Raw genomic sequence first — 12,841 nt, 5'->3', positions numbered from 1 at the left:
GTGTGGCTTGTGAGGGTGTCCCCTTTGTTGATCGTTGGCCTGCTCCTTGTGTGGCTTGCGAGGGTGTCCCCTTTGTTGATCGTTGGCCTGGCTCTGGTGTGACTTGTGAGGGTGTCTCCTTTGTCAATCCTTGGCCTGGCTCTGGTTTGGCTTGTGAGGATGTCCCCTTTGTTGATCTTTGGCCTGGCTCTTGTGTGGCTTGTGAGGGTGTCCCCTTTGTTGATCTTTGGCCTGGCTCTTGTGTGGCTTGTGAGGGTGTCCCCTTTGTGGGCCGTTGGCCTGGCTCTCGTGTGGCTTGTGAGGATGTCCCCTTTGTCATTCCTTGGCCTGGCTCTGTTGTGGCTTGTGAGGATATCCCCTTTGTCAATCCTTGGCCTGCCCCTTGTGTGGCTTGTGAGGATGTCTTCATTTTCAACTGTTGGCCTGTCCCTTGTTTGACTTGTGAGGATGTCTCCTTTGATGACCATTGACCTGTCCCTTGTGTGGCTTGTGAGCTTGCCTCCTGTGTTGACTGTTGGCCTGCCCACCTTAGACCCTGAGAGTATATCCTCCGTGGGACCTGTGGTCCTGTCCTCAGGGTGGATTGTGAGTCTACCCACCCTGAAGGTAATGGGCCTACTGCTCGTGTGGACTGTAGGTCGGTCCACCCTGGGGGAAGTGATTTTGCTACTTGGGTGGGCTGTGGCCCTGTTACCCATGCAGCCTGCTGGTCTGCCCCTGGTGTCAGTTTTTGGCCTGTCTCTGATTTGGACTGAGAAAATGTCCTAGGCACTCGGGTCCCAGCTGTGGCATAGCTGGGTCCTGACCTGTTATGCCCACAAGAATACCCACTCCCCTGAGTTTCCTTTGCATCAGCTGACTGTTTTCTGGCTTGGCTTTGGCTGAACTTGTTATCAACGTGAGCTGAGGGGCTCCCAATCTCCATGTAGGGGAGAGGGGATATGGATGGTTTTATCACACAGTTTTGTAAGCTCTTCATACAGTGGCCAAGAATACAGGCCTCGCAATTGGCCATGTCATGGGACCCTTCCAAAGGTACCTCCAGGATCATTGGCATCTCGCGAAACTTCCTGCTGTTTTCATAGTATCTCTCCCAAATACGCTTCACCAAGTTGTTCAAAATCCTCATGGTATTCTCTTGGGAGAACTCAGGCTTTTCAAATCGAGATTTGGAACACCTCCGGCACCTCTGAGCAAAGATTCTCATAAGCACCTGGCCCTGGGACTTCCAGGACTCCAGGTGCATGTGACATAGGATCTGTACTTTAGCGGAAGCCCAATTTCGCTTGCATGAGGAACACTGGAACCTGCAAACAGAAGGAAGAAGCCCATTGTTTCTCAGCTGATTACTGACCTGAGGGAAATTGTCCTGGCCTTGGCCTCTAAGATCCCTTTCAATTTGAGAAAGTTCATGTGATATTGACAAATTGACAAATAAAAATAAGAGAGACTGTGTTTCAAATACAGCTTTTTCCTGTGACCCACTAAGCTTCCACCCATACTTGGTTTCAAGTCTGCCTGTTTGCCAGTAAAACATCTCTAGATGCCTCAGAGGGAAAAAACATTTCTTCCAGCTGCCAGCAAAAGTTGGTCCTCACAATGGTCACAGAAAACTCTTATAAGGTACAGTAGTCTCTTATCTAGGATATGGGACCCCCAGTGGATGCTTGAAATTGTGGATGGTACTGAACACTATACTTTTTTTTCCCTATACATACATATTTATGATGAAGTTTAATTTATAAATTGGGCACAGTAAGAAATTAACAATAACTAATAACAAACTAGAACAATTATAACAATACTCTTCAGTAATTTTTATGTTTTTCAACCCAAACCTACACCTGAATTTGTGGAATCATCCTTGATTTGCAGGAAATAGCTTGGTATCCCTCGATTCAGGGATCCTTTGCTAAAGTCTCCATTATGGGCTCAATGCTTTCTAGTGCAACACTTCAATTGGAATATGCTTTCTGCTTTTGTCTTCCACCCAAAAATGTAATGCCTTTTCCATCTTATCTTAGCACTTATCATGCACTGTGGCCATAAGTTTTGCAGTTTGAGATGCAAAAGCAAAACTAGCACAGATTCCTTTTTTTTCTTCACAATTTCATGGATAGAAGATTCATTTGTACCATAGATCTTAGCAACTTCAGCACACAAATGTCTTTTATTTCCTAGTTAAGTCGAGGGCTTTCACCTTTTCACTTAAAGGAAGCACTTTACGGCTTCTCTTTGGTATATCTGAATTGCCAGCATCATTACTCTTATGCTTCTGGGACAAGAGGAAGTAAAATAAGGGTTACTTGAACAAAAGCTCTGCGATACCATGACAGTCAATCTGATAACTGAGCGGGCTGCTAAGTTACTAATGGGCAGGGAGGGTATATAGTGTGGATAGGCTACACAAAAGATGATTCATGTCCCAGGTGGATTAGTGAGACTGCATGAGATTTCATCAGGCTACTCAGAATGGCACGCAATTTAAAACTTATGAATTGTTTATTACTGGAATTTTTCATTTAATATTTTTGGACCACAGTTGAATGCGGGTAACTAAAATCACAAAAAATGAAACCGCAGATAAAGGGAACTTACTGTACTTATTTTGAGGCAGACATTGTATTTGGTGCTTTACAATATTATTCCATTTCATTTTTAAAGCCCCCCTCTGACATAGGCATCATTGAGCCCAATATCCAGATGAGAAAACTGAGTAATAAAGGGATATACAACTTGCTCAAGAACATACAAGGTAAATAGTAGTAGAATCATGCTTCCAATGCCAGGCCTTTTAAAACCAACCTTGGTTATCTACCTACTATACAACTAATGAGCAACATGGTTAGTCTTGTCCCTTAGAGAAACTGACTTAGGACCTGGGCCATAATACTTTAACGGGATACCCCAGTCCATAGTTTACATCAGGGGAACCTTGGAAAAAGCACTTCCCTACTTTAAGCCTCAATTTTTATATCCATCAAATAAAAAATATTCAAGAATTATATTGTCATCATTAAATGAGATAGTGTACGTAAAAGCAGTTTGTAAACTACAAAATGCTTTTCAAAAACCGGTTGACATTTTTCCAAAGGTATGCTGGTAGGTTTCTTTTCCAGTCTGAGAATGACTATCAAATCAATTGATCTGAACCAGAGAATAAGCAACCCCTGTTTGGAAGATTGCCTAAAGGAGCTCTGGCTGGTGTGGAAAGAGACACGTACGCAGCTCACTGGTTTACAAAGCAGAACAGAATGACGGCTACGTGGGTTTGGGCCAGTGCCTTGAAAACTGTTCTACAGAGCCCCAGGGGCTCCATTTAAATAATAGGTTCTGCCCTAAAAATACTATATATATATAGTATATAATATATAGTAAAAATTTATAGTAAAAAATATAGTATTTTTAAAAATATAGTATTTTTAAAAATTTAAAGTAAAAAATATAGTATTTTTACTATATATAGTATATATAGTAAAAATACTATATATATATATATATATCAGATAATCTATAATATCTGATATATAAATGTTATTTAGAAATGTATTATAAATAAATGTGTATATATAACACACCACTATGTTATGGGAATGGAAAAGAAGGGACACTTGCTCTGCCTAGGAAGACCAGAGAATGCTTTAAGAGGAGGTGGCACTTGAGTTGGCCCTTGAAGGAGGAATAGGGTGGGAGGGAGGAAAGGGTCTGCCTAACAGGCAGAAATCATGGACAAGGGAATAGAAGTCTGCAAGTGCATGACACCACTCATAGTCCATAAGGAATGGAGCAGAAGATACCTGAGGCAGGATACCTGAGGCAGGATAGAAGATACCTGAAGCAGGATAATAGGTAAGGTGGAAAGTAGAGTGAAGTTGCCTGTGTACCATGTCAAAAGAAAAGACTTAGCTGTCCATGAAAGGTACATCGAGGAGAGAGGGGGCGAGAGACACCGATATTCAAGCAAGCAAGTTCATTAACCTGCCGGGCTGAGGCCGTGAGAGGCATTAGCCACGACAAAGGGAAGGGTCTAGTGTTTTATAGGGGGAAGTAAGTAACCGGTGGCAATGGCTGGTGATAACGGCTGGGGGCAACGGCAAAGGGAAATTTGTACTTGTGCCAAGCAGGATATGGATGATGTATTTCCCGCTGGGTTTCGCGCCAAGCAGGATGCGGGTGTGCACCCGTTACTGCATGGCTGAGCTGGCCTTCAGGGGGAACAGTACCTTACATTCCAGCCTTTTTATGATATGATTTTTAAGAAATATGGACGTTGCATCTCTCTTCTGGAGCTGCTTCCTGCTGAGAGGGGGTGATGTCAGAGCAGAGGTAGGGGCTGGAGTTAGGGGTACTGCCAGGCTCTGAGGTGGATGACAAGCATTAATAATCACCGTGTAGCATCATATCTTGAACTGTGTTGTTGGTGAAAGCCTGGAGTCGGTCCTGCAGGAAGCGTGTAAGAAGGCATAGCAGGCAGGGGCCAAAAGCTAGGAGTAGAAACAAGAATGTTAGAGATCCTATTAGAGGAAGAAGCCAAGAGGGATGACCCAATATTTTGGCAGCAGTAGGAGTTGTTATTAGGACCTGGACGGGCCCTGTCCATTTCGGTTGGAGGTCGGTAGGGTGAAAAACCTTAAGGAAGACCCAGTCCCCAGAGAAGAGGGAAGTGGGGTGAGGGCCTTCATGGGGCCGAGGGAGAGCCTGGTCCACATGTCCCCTAAGAAGTTGTCTAATCAAACTTAGGTTTGGTAGGTAGTCGCCCAAGGGAGATGTCTGGTTAGGGATGTTTCTTAACAGAAAAGACCTACCATATATAAGCTTCAAGGGGCTCAGAAAGGTAGGGGCGCAAGGGCTGGTGCAGACTGGAGAGAGCTATGGGCAAGAGGTCAATCCAGGGTCTCTTCACCTCCAGACTGAGTTTGGTTAGCTGGGCTTTGATGATACTGTTTGCCTTTGCTACTTTTCCTGAGGACTGTTGCCTGTAGGGGATGTGAAGCCTCCATTGGATGTTCAAAGCCTCAGATAACTGTTGGGTTATTTGGGAAGGCAGGGCCGTCATCTGACTGAAGGGAGTGCAGTAACCCAAAACGGGGAATAATGTTATGTAGTAAGACCTTGGTGACCTCAGAGGCCTTCTCCGAGGTGGTGGGGAAGGCTTCTACCCACCCTGAAAAGGTATCTACCATGGTTAGTAGGGATCTTGTTTTCCTGACAGGAGGCATATGTGTGAAATCTGTTTGCCAATCCTCTCCCGGGAGGTGTCCCTGTAGCTTGTGTGTGGGAAAGGATGGAGGCCAGATGGCCCCTTGTGGGGAGACAATGGAACAGATAGTGCAGGCATCAGTGATTTCACAAAGAAGGGTAGGAAAATGTCGACAGGTTAGTAGAGGCCTTAGAAGATGGTATAGAGGCTTGAACCCGATGTGGGAGGTTTGATGAATGACTGCTAGGATCTCCCTAGCTTGGGCTTGGGGGAGGATATATCGCCTACTGGAGAGGAGCCAGTCTCCATGGAGGATGGCCCCTTGGGCCGAGATGTTCCTGTTCAGATGGGGAGTAGTGGGGCTGTGTTTGTGGCACGACAAGGAGTTGGGTAGCTGGGGCAGGGGACTGAGAGGCTTGTTTTGCCTCTTCATCTGCCATGTTGTTACCTACTGAGCTGAGGTCCCTTCCTTTTTTGTGTCCCTTACAATGTATGACTCCAGCCCTGTCAGGAAGATGGGCCTCTTGGAGGAGATGGAGAATGAGAGGGGTATTTGTGATGGGGGACCCTTTTGTGGATAGGAACACTTGTTCCTGCCAGATGGCTGCATGAGAGTGCAAGATATGGTAAGCATATTTGGAATCAGTGTAGATACTGGCCTTTTCCCTTTGGCCAGAGTTAGGGCTCGAGTGAGAGCAATCAATTCCGACTTCTGTGAGGTAGTCCGTCTGGGGAGGGGGTTTGCCTCTACAGTGTTTGTAAGGGAGATGACGTCATACCCTGCTGTTTTTGTGCCATCCTGAGTGGTGGAGTTCCCGTCGATGAACCAGATGAGAGCTGGGTCTGGGAGGTGTTCTGCTACAATGTTAGGAAAATGGGGTTTAGATGTTCTAGGATTTCTACACAGGAATGTGTGAGAGAGTTTGAGGGGTCAGGAAGAAGGGTCGCCGGATTGAGAGGAGGGCTTCTGTCTACCTTGAAGTTGGGCGTTTCTATGAATATGGTGTGAAACTGCTGTACTCTTGATGGTGATAGGTAGCTCATCATTTTGTAGGAAAGGAGGTCCTGTAGGTTGTGAGGGCAATAGATAGTGGTATCTTATCCAAAGGTTAATTTTCTACTTTCCTGAGCTAAAAGGGCAGCTGCCACCAGGGCGCATAGACAGGTGGGCCATCCTTTCACTGTGTCGTCTAGCTGTTTTGACAGGTAGGCTACAGGCCCAAAGGTTGGCCCCTTGTTTTGGCCTAGTACTCCTAGGGCAATGCCCTGTCTTTTGGTTACATAGAGAAGAAAAGGCTTAGACAAGTCTGGGAGGGAGAGGGCAGGGACAAAGAGGAAAGCTTGTTGAAGAGCTCTGAAGGCTGGGACAATGTTGACAGCATGGTTTTAGGGCTCTGAAAGGGGACTCTTAGCAGCCTGGTAGAGCGGGTGAGCTAAGGAGAATGGGTTGGTCTTAGGAGGCCTTGAGCAAGAAACTTGTCAATAATAGGTTTGAGTCCCTTTTGATAGGGGAGGGAAATGGGGTATTGTGGCTGGTTTAGGAATTTAGAGGGGTCGAGAAGCTGAATCCTTATGGGAGGATGGTGTTTGGTGACAGAAGGAGTCAAGGTATCCCAAATGAGGGGATTGACTTCTGAAGAGGGCAGAGGAGGTTGGAGGGGAGATGAGGAGAGGATAAGATTGAGAAGGAGGGGTAAGGCTGGCTCTGGGTTTGGGAGTTGGAAGGAGAGTGAGGCCTTAAACTTGGAAAGGAGGTCCCTTCCTAGTACAGGAGTGGGACATCGGGGAAGGATCAGGAAGGAGTATGAAAATAGAATGTTAAAAATGGTGCACGACAGTAAGGGGGGTGAGAGAGGCTGAGATATTAGGCCATCAACACACACAACAGAGACCTCAGAGGGGTGCATGGGGCCCGAAAATTCAGGTAGCGTAGAAAAGGTGGCCCCTGTATCTATCAAAAAGGAGACTGGCTTACGTGCCACCAGAAGTGTTACCCTGGGCTCCGAGGTGGTGATGGGAGATGGGGCCGGGGGGCCCTGGGCACCATCAGTCTTCTGCGGTAAGGCCGAGTAAGCTCGGCAGGGCGAGATGAGACTCGTCATCCTGGGGTGGTGTGGGGGGGAGGTGGGAAGGGAAACGCCTCTTCCCTGGGAAGGACAGTCAACCTTCCAATGTCCCCACTTACAGCAGGAAAGACAGGGTCCGGGCGGGGGCTGCAGACTGGGGCAAGCTCTTGCCCAGTGTCCCTCTTTGCCGCACTTGAAACATGGTGGTGGTGGTGGTGGGGGCTTTCTGTGGGCCCCTTGGTGACGGACCTTGTGCCCTGTTAGGAGCTCCCTTTCGGTCGGTCGGAGCCCCTGATAGCCGCTGCCAGCAGCTGGCATTTTGCCTGATCTCTGCGGGCCTTTTCTAGTTTGCACTTTAGTCCTGATTGTGAAAGATCTTGAAGGCCAGGGCTAAAAGGTCCCGTTGAGGGGTTTGAGGGCCTTCTTCAGCCTTTTTGAGGTTTTTCCGGATGTCTGGAGCTGACTGTGAGACAAAATGAGTGTTAAGGGCAATGACTCCTTCCGGAGATGAGGGGTCTACCCTTGTATTTCTGAAGAGCCTCAGTGAGACGGGGAAAAATCAGAGAGAGAAAATGGGACATGGACTGTGATCATGCCCTCTGCTCCAGCCACCTCCCGGAGCAGAAGGAGCAGAGCAAGGTGCGCACAAAAGCGGGTGAGTGCGGGGCAAGGAGGGCCTGGAAGGGAAGTCGTGTCTTGCTGGGGACACCACGCCTGAAGCCCTGAGATTTCAGAGTCTGAATTATCGGTGGAGGAGGAGGTTGGAGGAGAAAGAGAAAGTGCAGGCGCGCAAGGAGGGGGTGCAGTGGGATGGAGGGGGGAGGTTTGGTCTGCGCTGGAAGTATCTGGAAGGTGGAACAGGATTGGCAGAGGGAGGGATGGGATCGGAGCGAAAGAAAGCTTGAAAATAGGGGATCTCTGACCACTTTCCATTGCGATGACATAAGTTATCTAGATCCCTGAGTGTGTTATAGCCAAGGGTCCGTTTTCGGGCCATTAAGATCCATGATCTAATTTATATCGACGCCAGGCAGTGTTGCAAAAGAAAATGAAGCGTTTAGGCTGAGTTTCATTCCGCAGGCCGAGGACATCTAGACTGCGCAAAAGGCAGCCTATGGGCATGCCCTTAGGCGGGAGAGACGAGGAGGCGCCCGTGGTGGGAGTTAGACGTAAGAGAAGGGTGAAGGCAGAAATCCCCGCTGGGAAGAGGATGAAGGGAGGAGGCGTCCCACCCTCTGATATCCTACTCCGGTCGGTGCCAGAGACATCTCTCAGGGTGGGCGTCCCCAGACTGAGAGGGTCAGGGCCCGTGGGCCGAGGGAGTCTTCTGGCCTAGCGCTAGATCTTGGACTGAGGAGCGGAGACAGAGAGCAGGAGACCCGAACGAGAGGAGGGCATCCACACTCACCCAAATAGGAGATGTGGACTAGCCTACTGATGTCTGCGAGGTCAGCAATGGAAGCGAGAAATCCCCTGCGGGTGTCTCCCGGGCAAGTCTGGGAGGAAGACCAGAGAGTGGATCGAGCCCGGGGGAGGGAGAGGAGGGTAAGGGCGACCCAGCACTTTCCTGGTCTTGCCCCTCCCGGGTTTTGGCACCAAAATGAAAGGTTTGCCGAGGAGAGAGGGGGCGAGAGACACCGATATTCAAGCAAGCAAGTGTATTAACCTGCCGGGCTGAGGCCGTGAGAGGGAAGGGTCTAGTGTTTTATAGGGGGAAGTAAGTAACCAGTGGCAACGGCTGGGGGCAACGGCAACGGGAAATTTGTACTTGTGCCAAGCAGGATATGGATGATGTATTTCCCGCTGGGTTTCGCGCCAAGCAGGATGCGGGGTGTGCACCTGTTACTGCATGGCTGAGCTGGCCTTCAGGGGGGACAGTACTTTACAGACCAGGTCAGCAATTCCCCCCTGACATGGGCAAGGAAGCTGGTTCCTGAAACTTGGAGGCTCGCTGGGGGTTAAAGTGGGAGATGGCCAGTAAGGGAGGGCCACCACTTTGGGCCTCCCGGAACTAGGTTTCAGATTTTCCTTCTTGCAGCATCGTTCCCTCCTATTATCCCCAGGCCCTTCACTAAAGTAACATTCAAAGTGATTGCGTTGCCGTCGTCAGCTCTTGGGCTTTAAAGAAAGGCCCCAGTCCCAGACTGATGCTGAACAAGCAAGCTAGCAGGATCACTGCAGCCTGGGGAAGCCAGTCAGGACCGACAGGCGACATAGCAAAAGACGCTAGCCAGATAGAGGCAGTCCGGAACAAAGGAGGTGGTGAGGGAATAGGAGGACAAATTCGTGGAACATAAAGCATTCCTTTGGGATTTCCAGAAATTTTTAGAGAGGAAACCTAATAAAAGAAGAAACTTCCTGCTGTTCAGAAAAATAGAGGCTTGGAGTCTTATTTAGATCCTAAAGAACAACACTGTAACCACAAAAATAATGGTGGGCGGGAAGCCTGCTGACATTTATTCTTTTAACAAGCTCTCAAAGGAATCAATCAATGTTAAGCTGAGCCTCTTTTCCCAGGAAGGTCTATTGCCAGGCAAACTCTCACCTACCTGCCAAATGCATTCTGCTGGTATTGCTTCCACCCTTGGGCCACACAGTCTGGCTGAAGATCCTTATTCAACTTCAGGGTCCATCTGGCCCGGGGTTTCACCTCCTGGAACAGTTCTTGAAATATCTGCTCCCATGTCCCAATATCCACAACCATTTTCTCCTGCAGCTGGGAGTCCACGTTTAGTGAGTTGCTGTTAGTCTCACTTGATGCCTGCAAGTGAAAAAAACAGTTTCAGTTTCTATTCCTAGACACACATCGGCTCTTTTTTTAAACTTCCGTTTTAGACTGAGTATACAAACAAGTCTTTCTTCCGAGGACAGGAGACAGCAGATTTTTGCTAGTTTGTGAATACGTCTTGCTAAGGTATGTCTGAGTACAGAGCTCTGTTCTAGATTTTGGGAGCACCTACAAGTTAGTTTTTATTTCATTATTCTCCTATTTTCACACCTAGCAAAGCACTATGCTCAGCACTAAGCACTAGGGCACGTACCATTGACTAAGAAACAGTTCCTGTCCCCATGGGTGCTCACACCCTATGGTGTGAGCTAGGGGGAGCGTGTGCACAACACTCATTTCATGCACCTGATAAATCTTCACCATAGTTCCCTGAGGGGGATTATTACTGGCATTTTGTAGGTGAGCATCCCAGAGAGCTGGGGTACCTTGCTCAAAGCCACCCAGCTAGTAAACAGCATAGGTGAGATTTGAACTCTGACCTGTGTGACTCCCAATCCTGGGATGTCTCCACCCACCTCCCTCCCTGAGAAGAAGCTTAAAATAGTGTTTCACATTGCAGGCTGGCACTCTGAAGCTAGTTTTAGAGGAACCATCTTGAAATCCTGACCTAGTGGTTTGATCTAGTGAGATTTTCTGGGTCCTGGGGCAGGCACTAAGCTGAATGAAAGGATTATTTAACTCTGCCATTGGCTATGTAAATTATCTTGGGGGCAGTATTCAAGCAGGCGTGGGAGCCATATTTTGGTGGAAGGATGGAGAAAATTCCCAATTCATGGGGTGAAGATTGGGACCAGATGCCCTTTAAAGTAACTTCTAACTCAAAAGAGTCTGAGATTCTAATAAGCAGGCTCTGTTCCTCTGGAGTTTAAATTCAAATGGGGGAGATGAGACAAGTAACATGCTTATGTCCTGGGAAGCCCCACTACAGTTACTGGGTCCCTGATAGGAGCAGCCTGTCTTCTCAGGCTTCTGAGACTCTAGCATGCTCTGTTTGGGAGGCAGAGACACCCTCCCTCCCAGGATAGTCTGTTCTATACAAACGCTCTGCTTTTAGAACTTTACACATGGAGGGCACCTATCTTGACACAGACAATATAGGGAACTCTTGTCTACACAGACAATTATAGGGACTTGGAATTGGACCCACAGAATATTAGAACCAGAAAGCCCTTAGGAATCAACTGTTCTTATTTTCTCTATTATACATAAGAAAGCTGAGACTCAGAGGAAAGTTCTCAAGCCCAAGGTCACACAGCAAATTAGTGTCAATACCGGATCAGAACCCAGACATCCCATGCCCCATCATCTCTGAGCTCTGCTCACCTGCCCCAACCATACATAAGCCCTTTCCCCCACCTTTCTTCTACTTTCTGCTAGGTCTAAGAGCCCACGTCCATACTTTTTATCCTTTATCTTCAGTGCATGGCCATATGCCCTGCCTCCTGACTCCTCGAATAGTCTTTTTTCCCCAAAATGTAGACCTAACTGATCCATTGCACTCCCTGCCTCTCTGCCTCTTCTTTGTGTGTTTCCTTTAATACACACAACTGCTCCAGGCCAGCCTGGTCCAATTTTCAGGGGAGGGAGTAGACTACAGGTGTGATCTGAGATCTGAGGGCTGGAAAAGGCCCATTACCTTCCCCACCACAACAAAGAAGAAGAAGAAAGAGAAGGAAAGTACAGACCTTTTCAAATCCCACTGATCCGCTGTAAGTCACTTGTTTCTTTGTGCCACAGCATTGTGACTCCAAGATAATGGATCCATGGAACTCAGTATTTGGAAGAGACCATAGATACCTTGTGACCTCTCTTCCCATGTCACTGAGAACCAAGCTGTGGAAGTGACTTACCCCAATCACACAATGTAATGGTAGTGACCTCTAAGCTTTCATCCATGGTTGGTGCTTTATCATAGATTAAAGAGTTCCCTAAAAGACAGTATAAATAGAGAAAGGATTCCCCAAAGCAACAAAGCACGGGTCAATTCTGAAAAAGGGGACATGGAAAAATTTAGATTCTCAGCAATTCAGAGCTGGGCTGAATCTACAGGATTATCTAATCCTGGGATGGCAAGTGATGGTTCTTCCCAGTTCTTGCCCAAACAGGCCTTGCTAATCAATGCTTGTGCCTTTCTCTCTGGGTCTGGGTATGACTTCAGAATTCCTTTTGTCACAGGGTTCTCAGTAGTTACCACCAACTGATGGGTAGATGCAACTTTTTTGCCGTTCCTCTCATCGTCCATCTTCCTTTTTTTACAAGTGGCAGAAACCAAAGCCAAGATAGATTTGCAATACTAGAGCTAAAATCCAGTTTCATAATCTTAGGTAGGCACCCATTTTTAGAATATCACATGACCTTTCACAAACAAGCCTAGCATAAAGCTTAACAGAAAAAGGTGTGTTCTTCTTGGGGATCCCGTAGACATCAGTGAAAGGGATTGAGAGGGTGAGACTGAGAGAGAAGATAAAAGCTCTGTCTACAGTCATTATCCACTTGATGATTTATTTCTATAGTTACGTTAGCTTGGGGATAGTAGGGGATGAAGGAACTTGGTTTGATTAAAGGAGAGAAACAAGAAACAAGAAATGTATTTAAGCATCTCTTCAACTAGTTGGCATAAGCTCTAGAGGTATATGGAGAACAGATACAGGGAATTTTAAGGTGATAGATCTGGGGAATAATGAGGCTGGATGCTCCCTAATCTAAGTCCATTTCTCCTGCTTCAAGACTTCAGAGGAGGAAGAAATGAATTCTGGACTAGGATCCCCTGCAGTGTTGATGATGCCA

General features: G+C 47.3%; 1 protein-coding gene across 1 annotated transcript in view; it reads right to left on the bottom strand.

The window, feature by feature from the left end:
* Positions 1-10,017, bottom strand: part of RTP4 (receptor transporter protein 4) — a 61,220-nt gene extending 51,203 nt beyond the window's left edge. Inside the window, exon 1 of the mRNA XM_019667903.1 lies at positions 9,816-10,017. Within this exon, the coding sequence (XP_019523448.1) occupies positions 9,816-9,970 (155 nt within the window). The 5' untranslated portion in view covers positions 9,971-10,017. The remainder of the gene's footprint in view (positions 1-9,815) is intronic.
* Between the last annotated feature and the right edge of the window lie 2,824 nt (positions 10,018-12,841).

The sequence above is a fragment of the Hipposideros armiger genome, unplaced genomic scaffold, assembly GCF_001890085.2.
Source record: "Hipposideros armiger isolate ML-2016 unplaced genomic scaffold, ASM189008v1 scaffold_14, whole genome shotgun sequence".
Classification (NCBI taxonomy): domain Eukaryota; kingdom Metazoa; phylum Chordata; class Mammalia; order Chiroptera; family Hipposideridae; genus Hipposideros; species Hipposideros armiger.
This window is presented reverse-complemented; position numbering and strand designations above follow the sequence as displayed.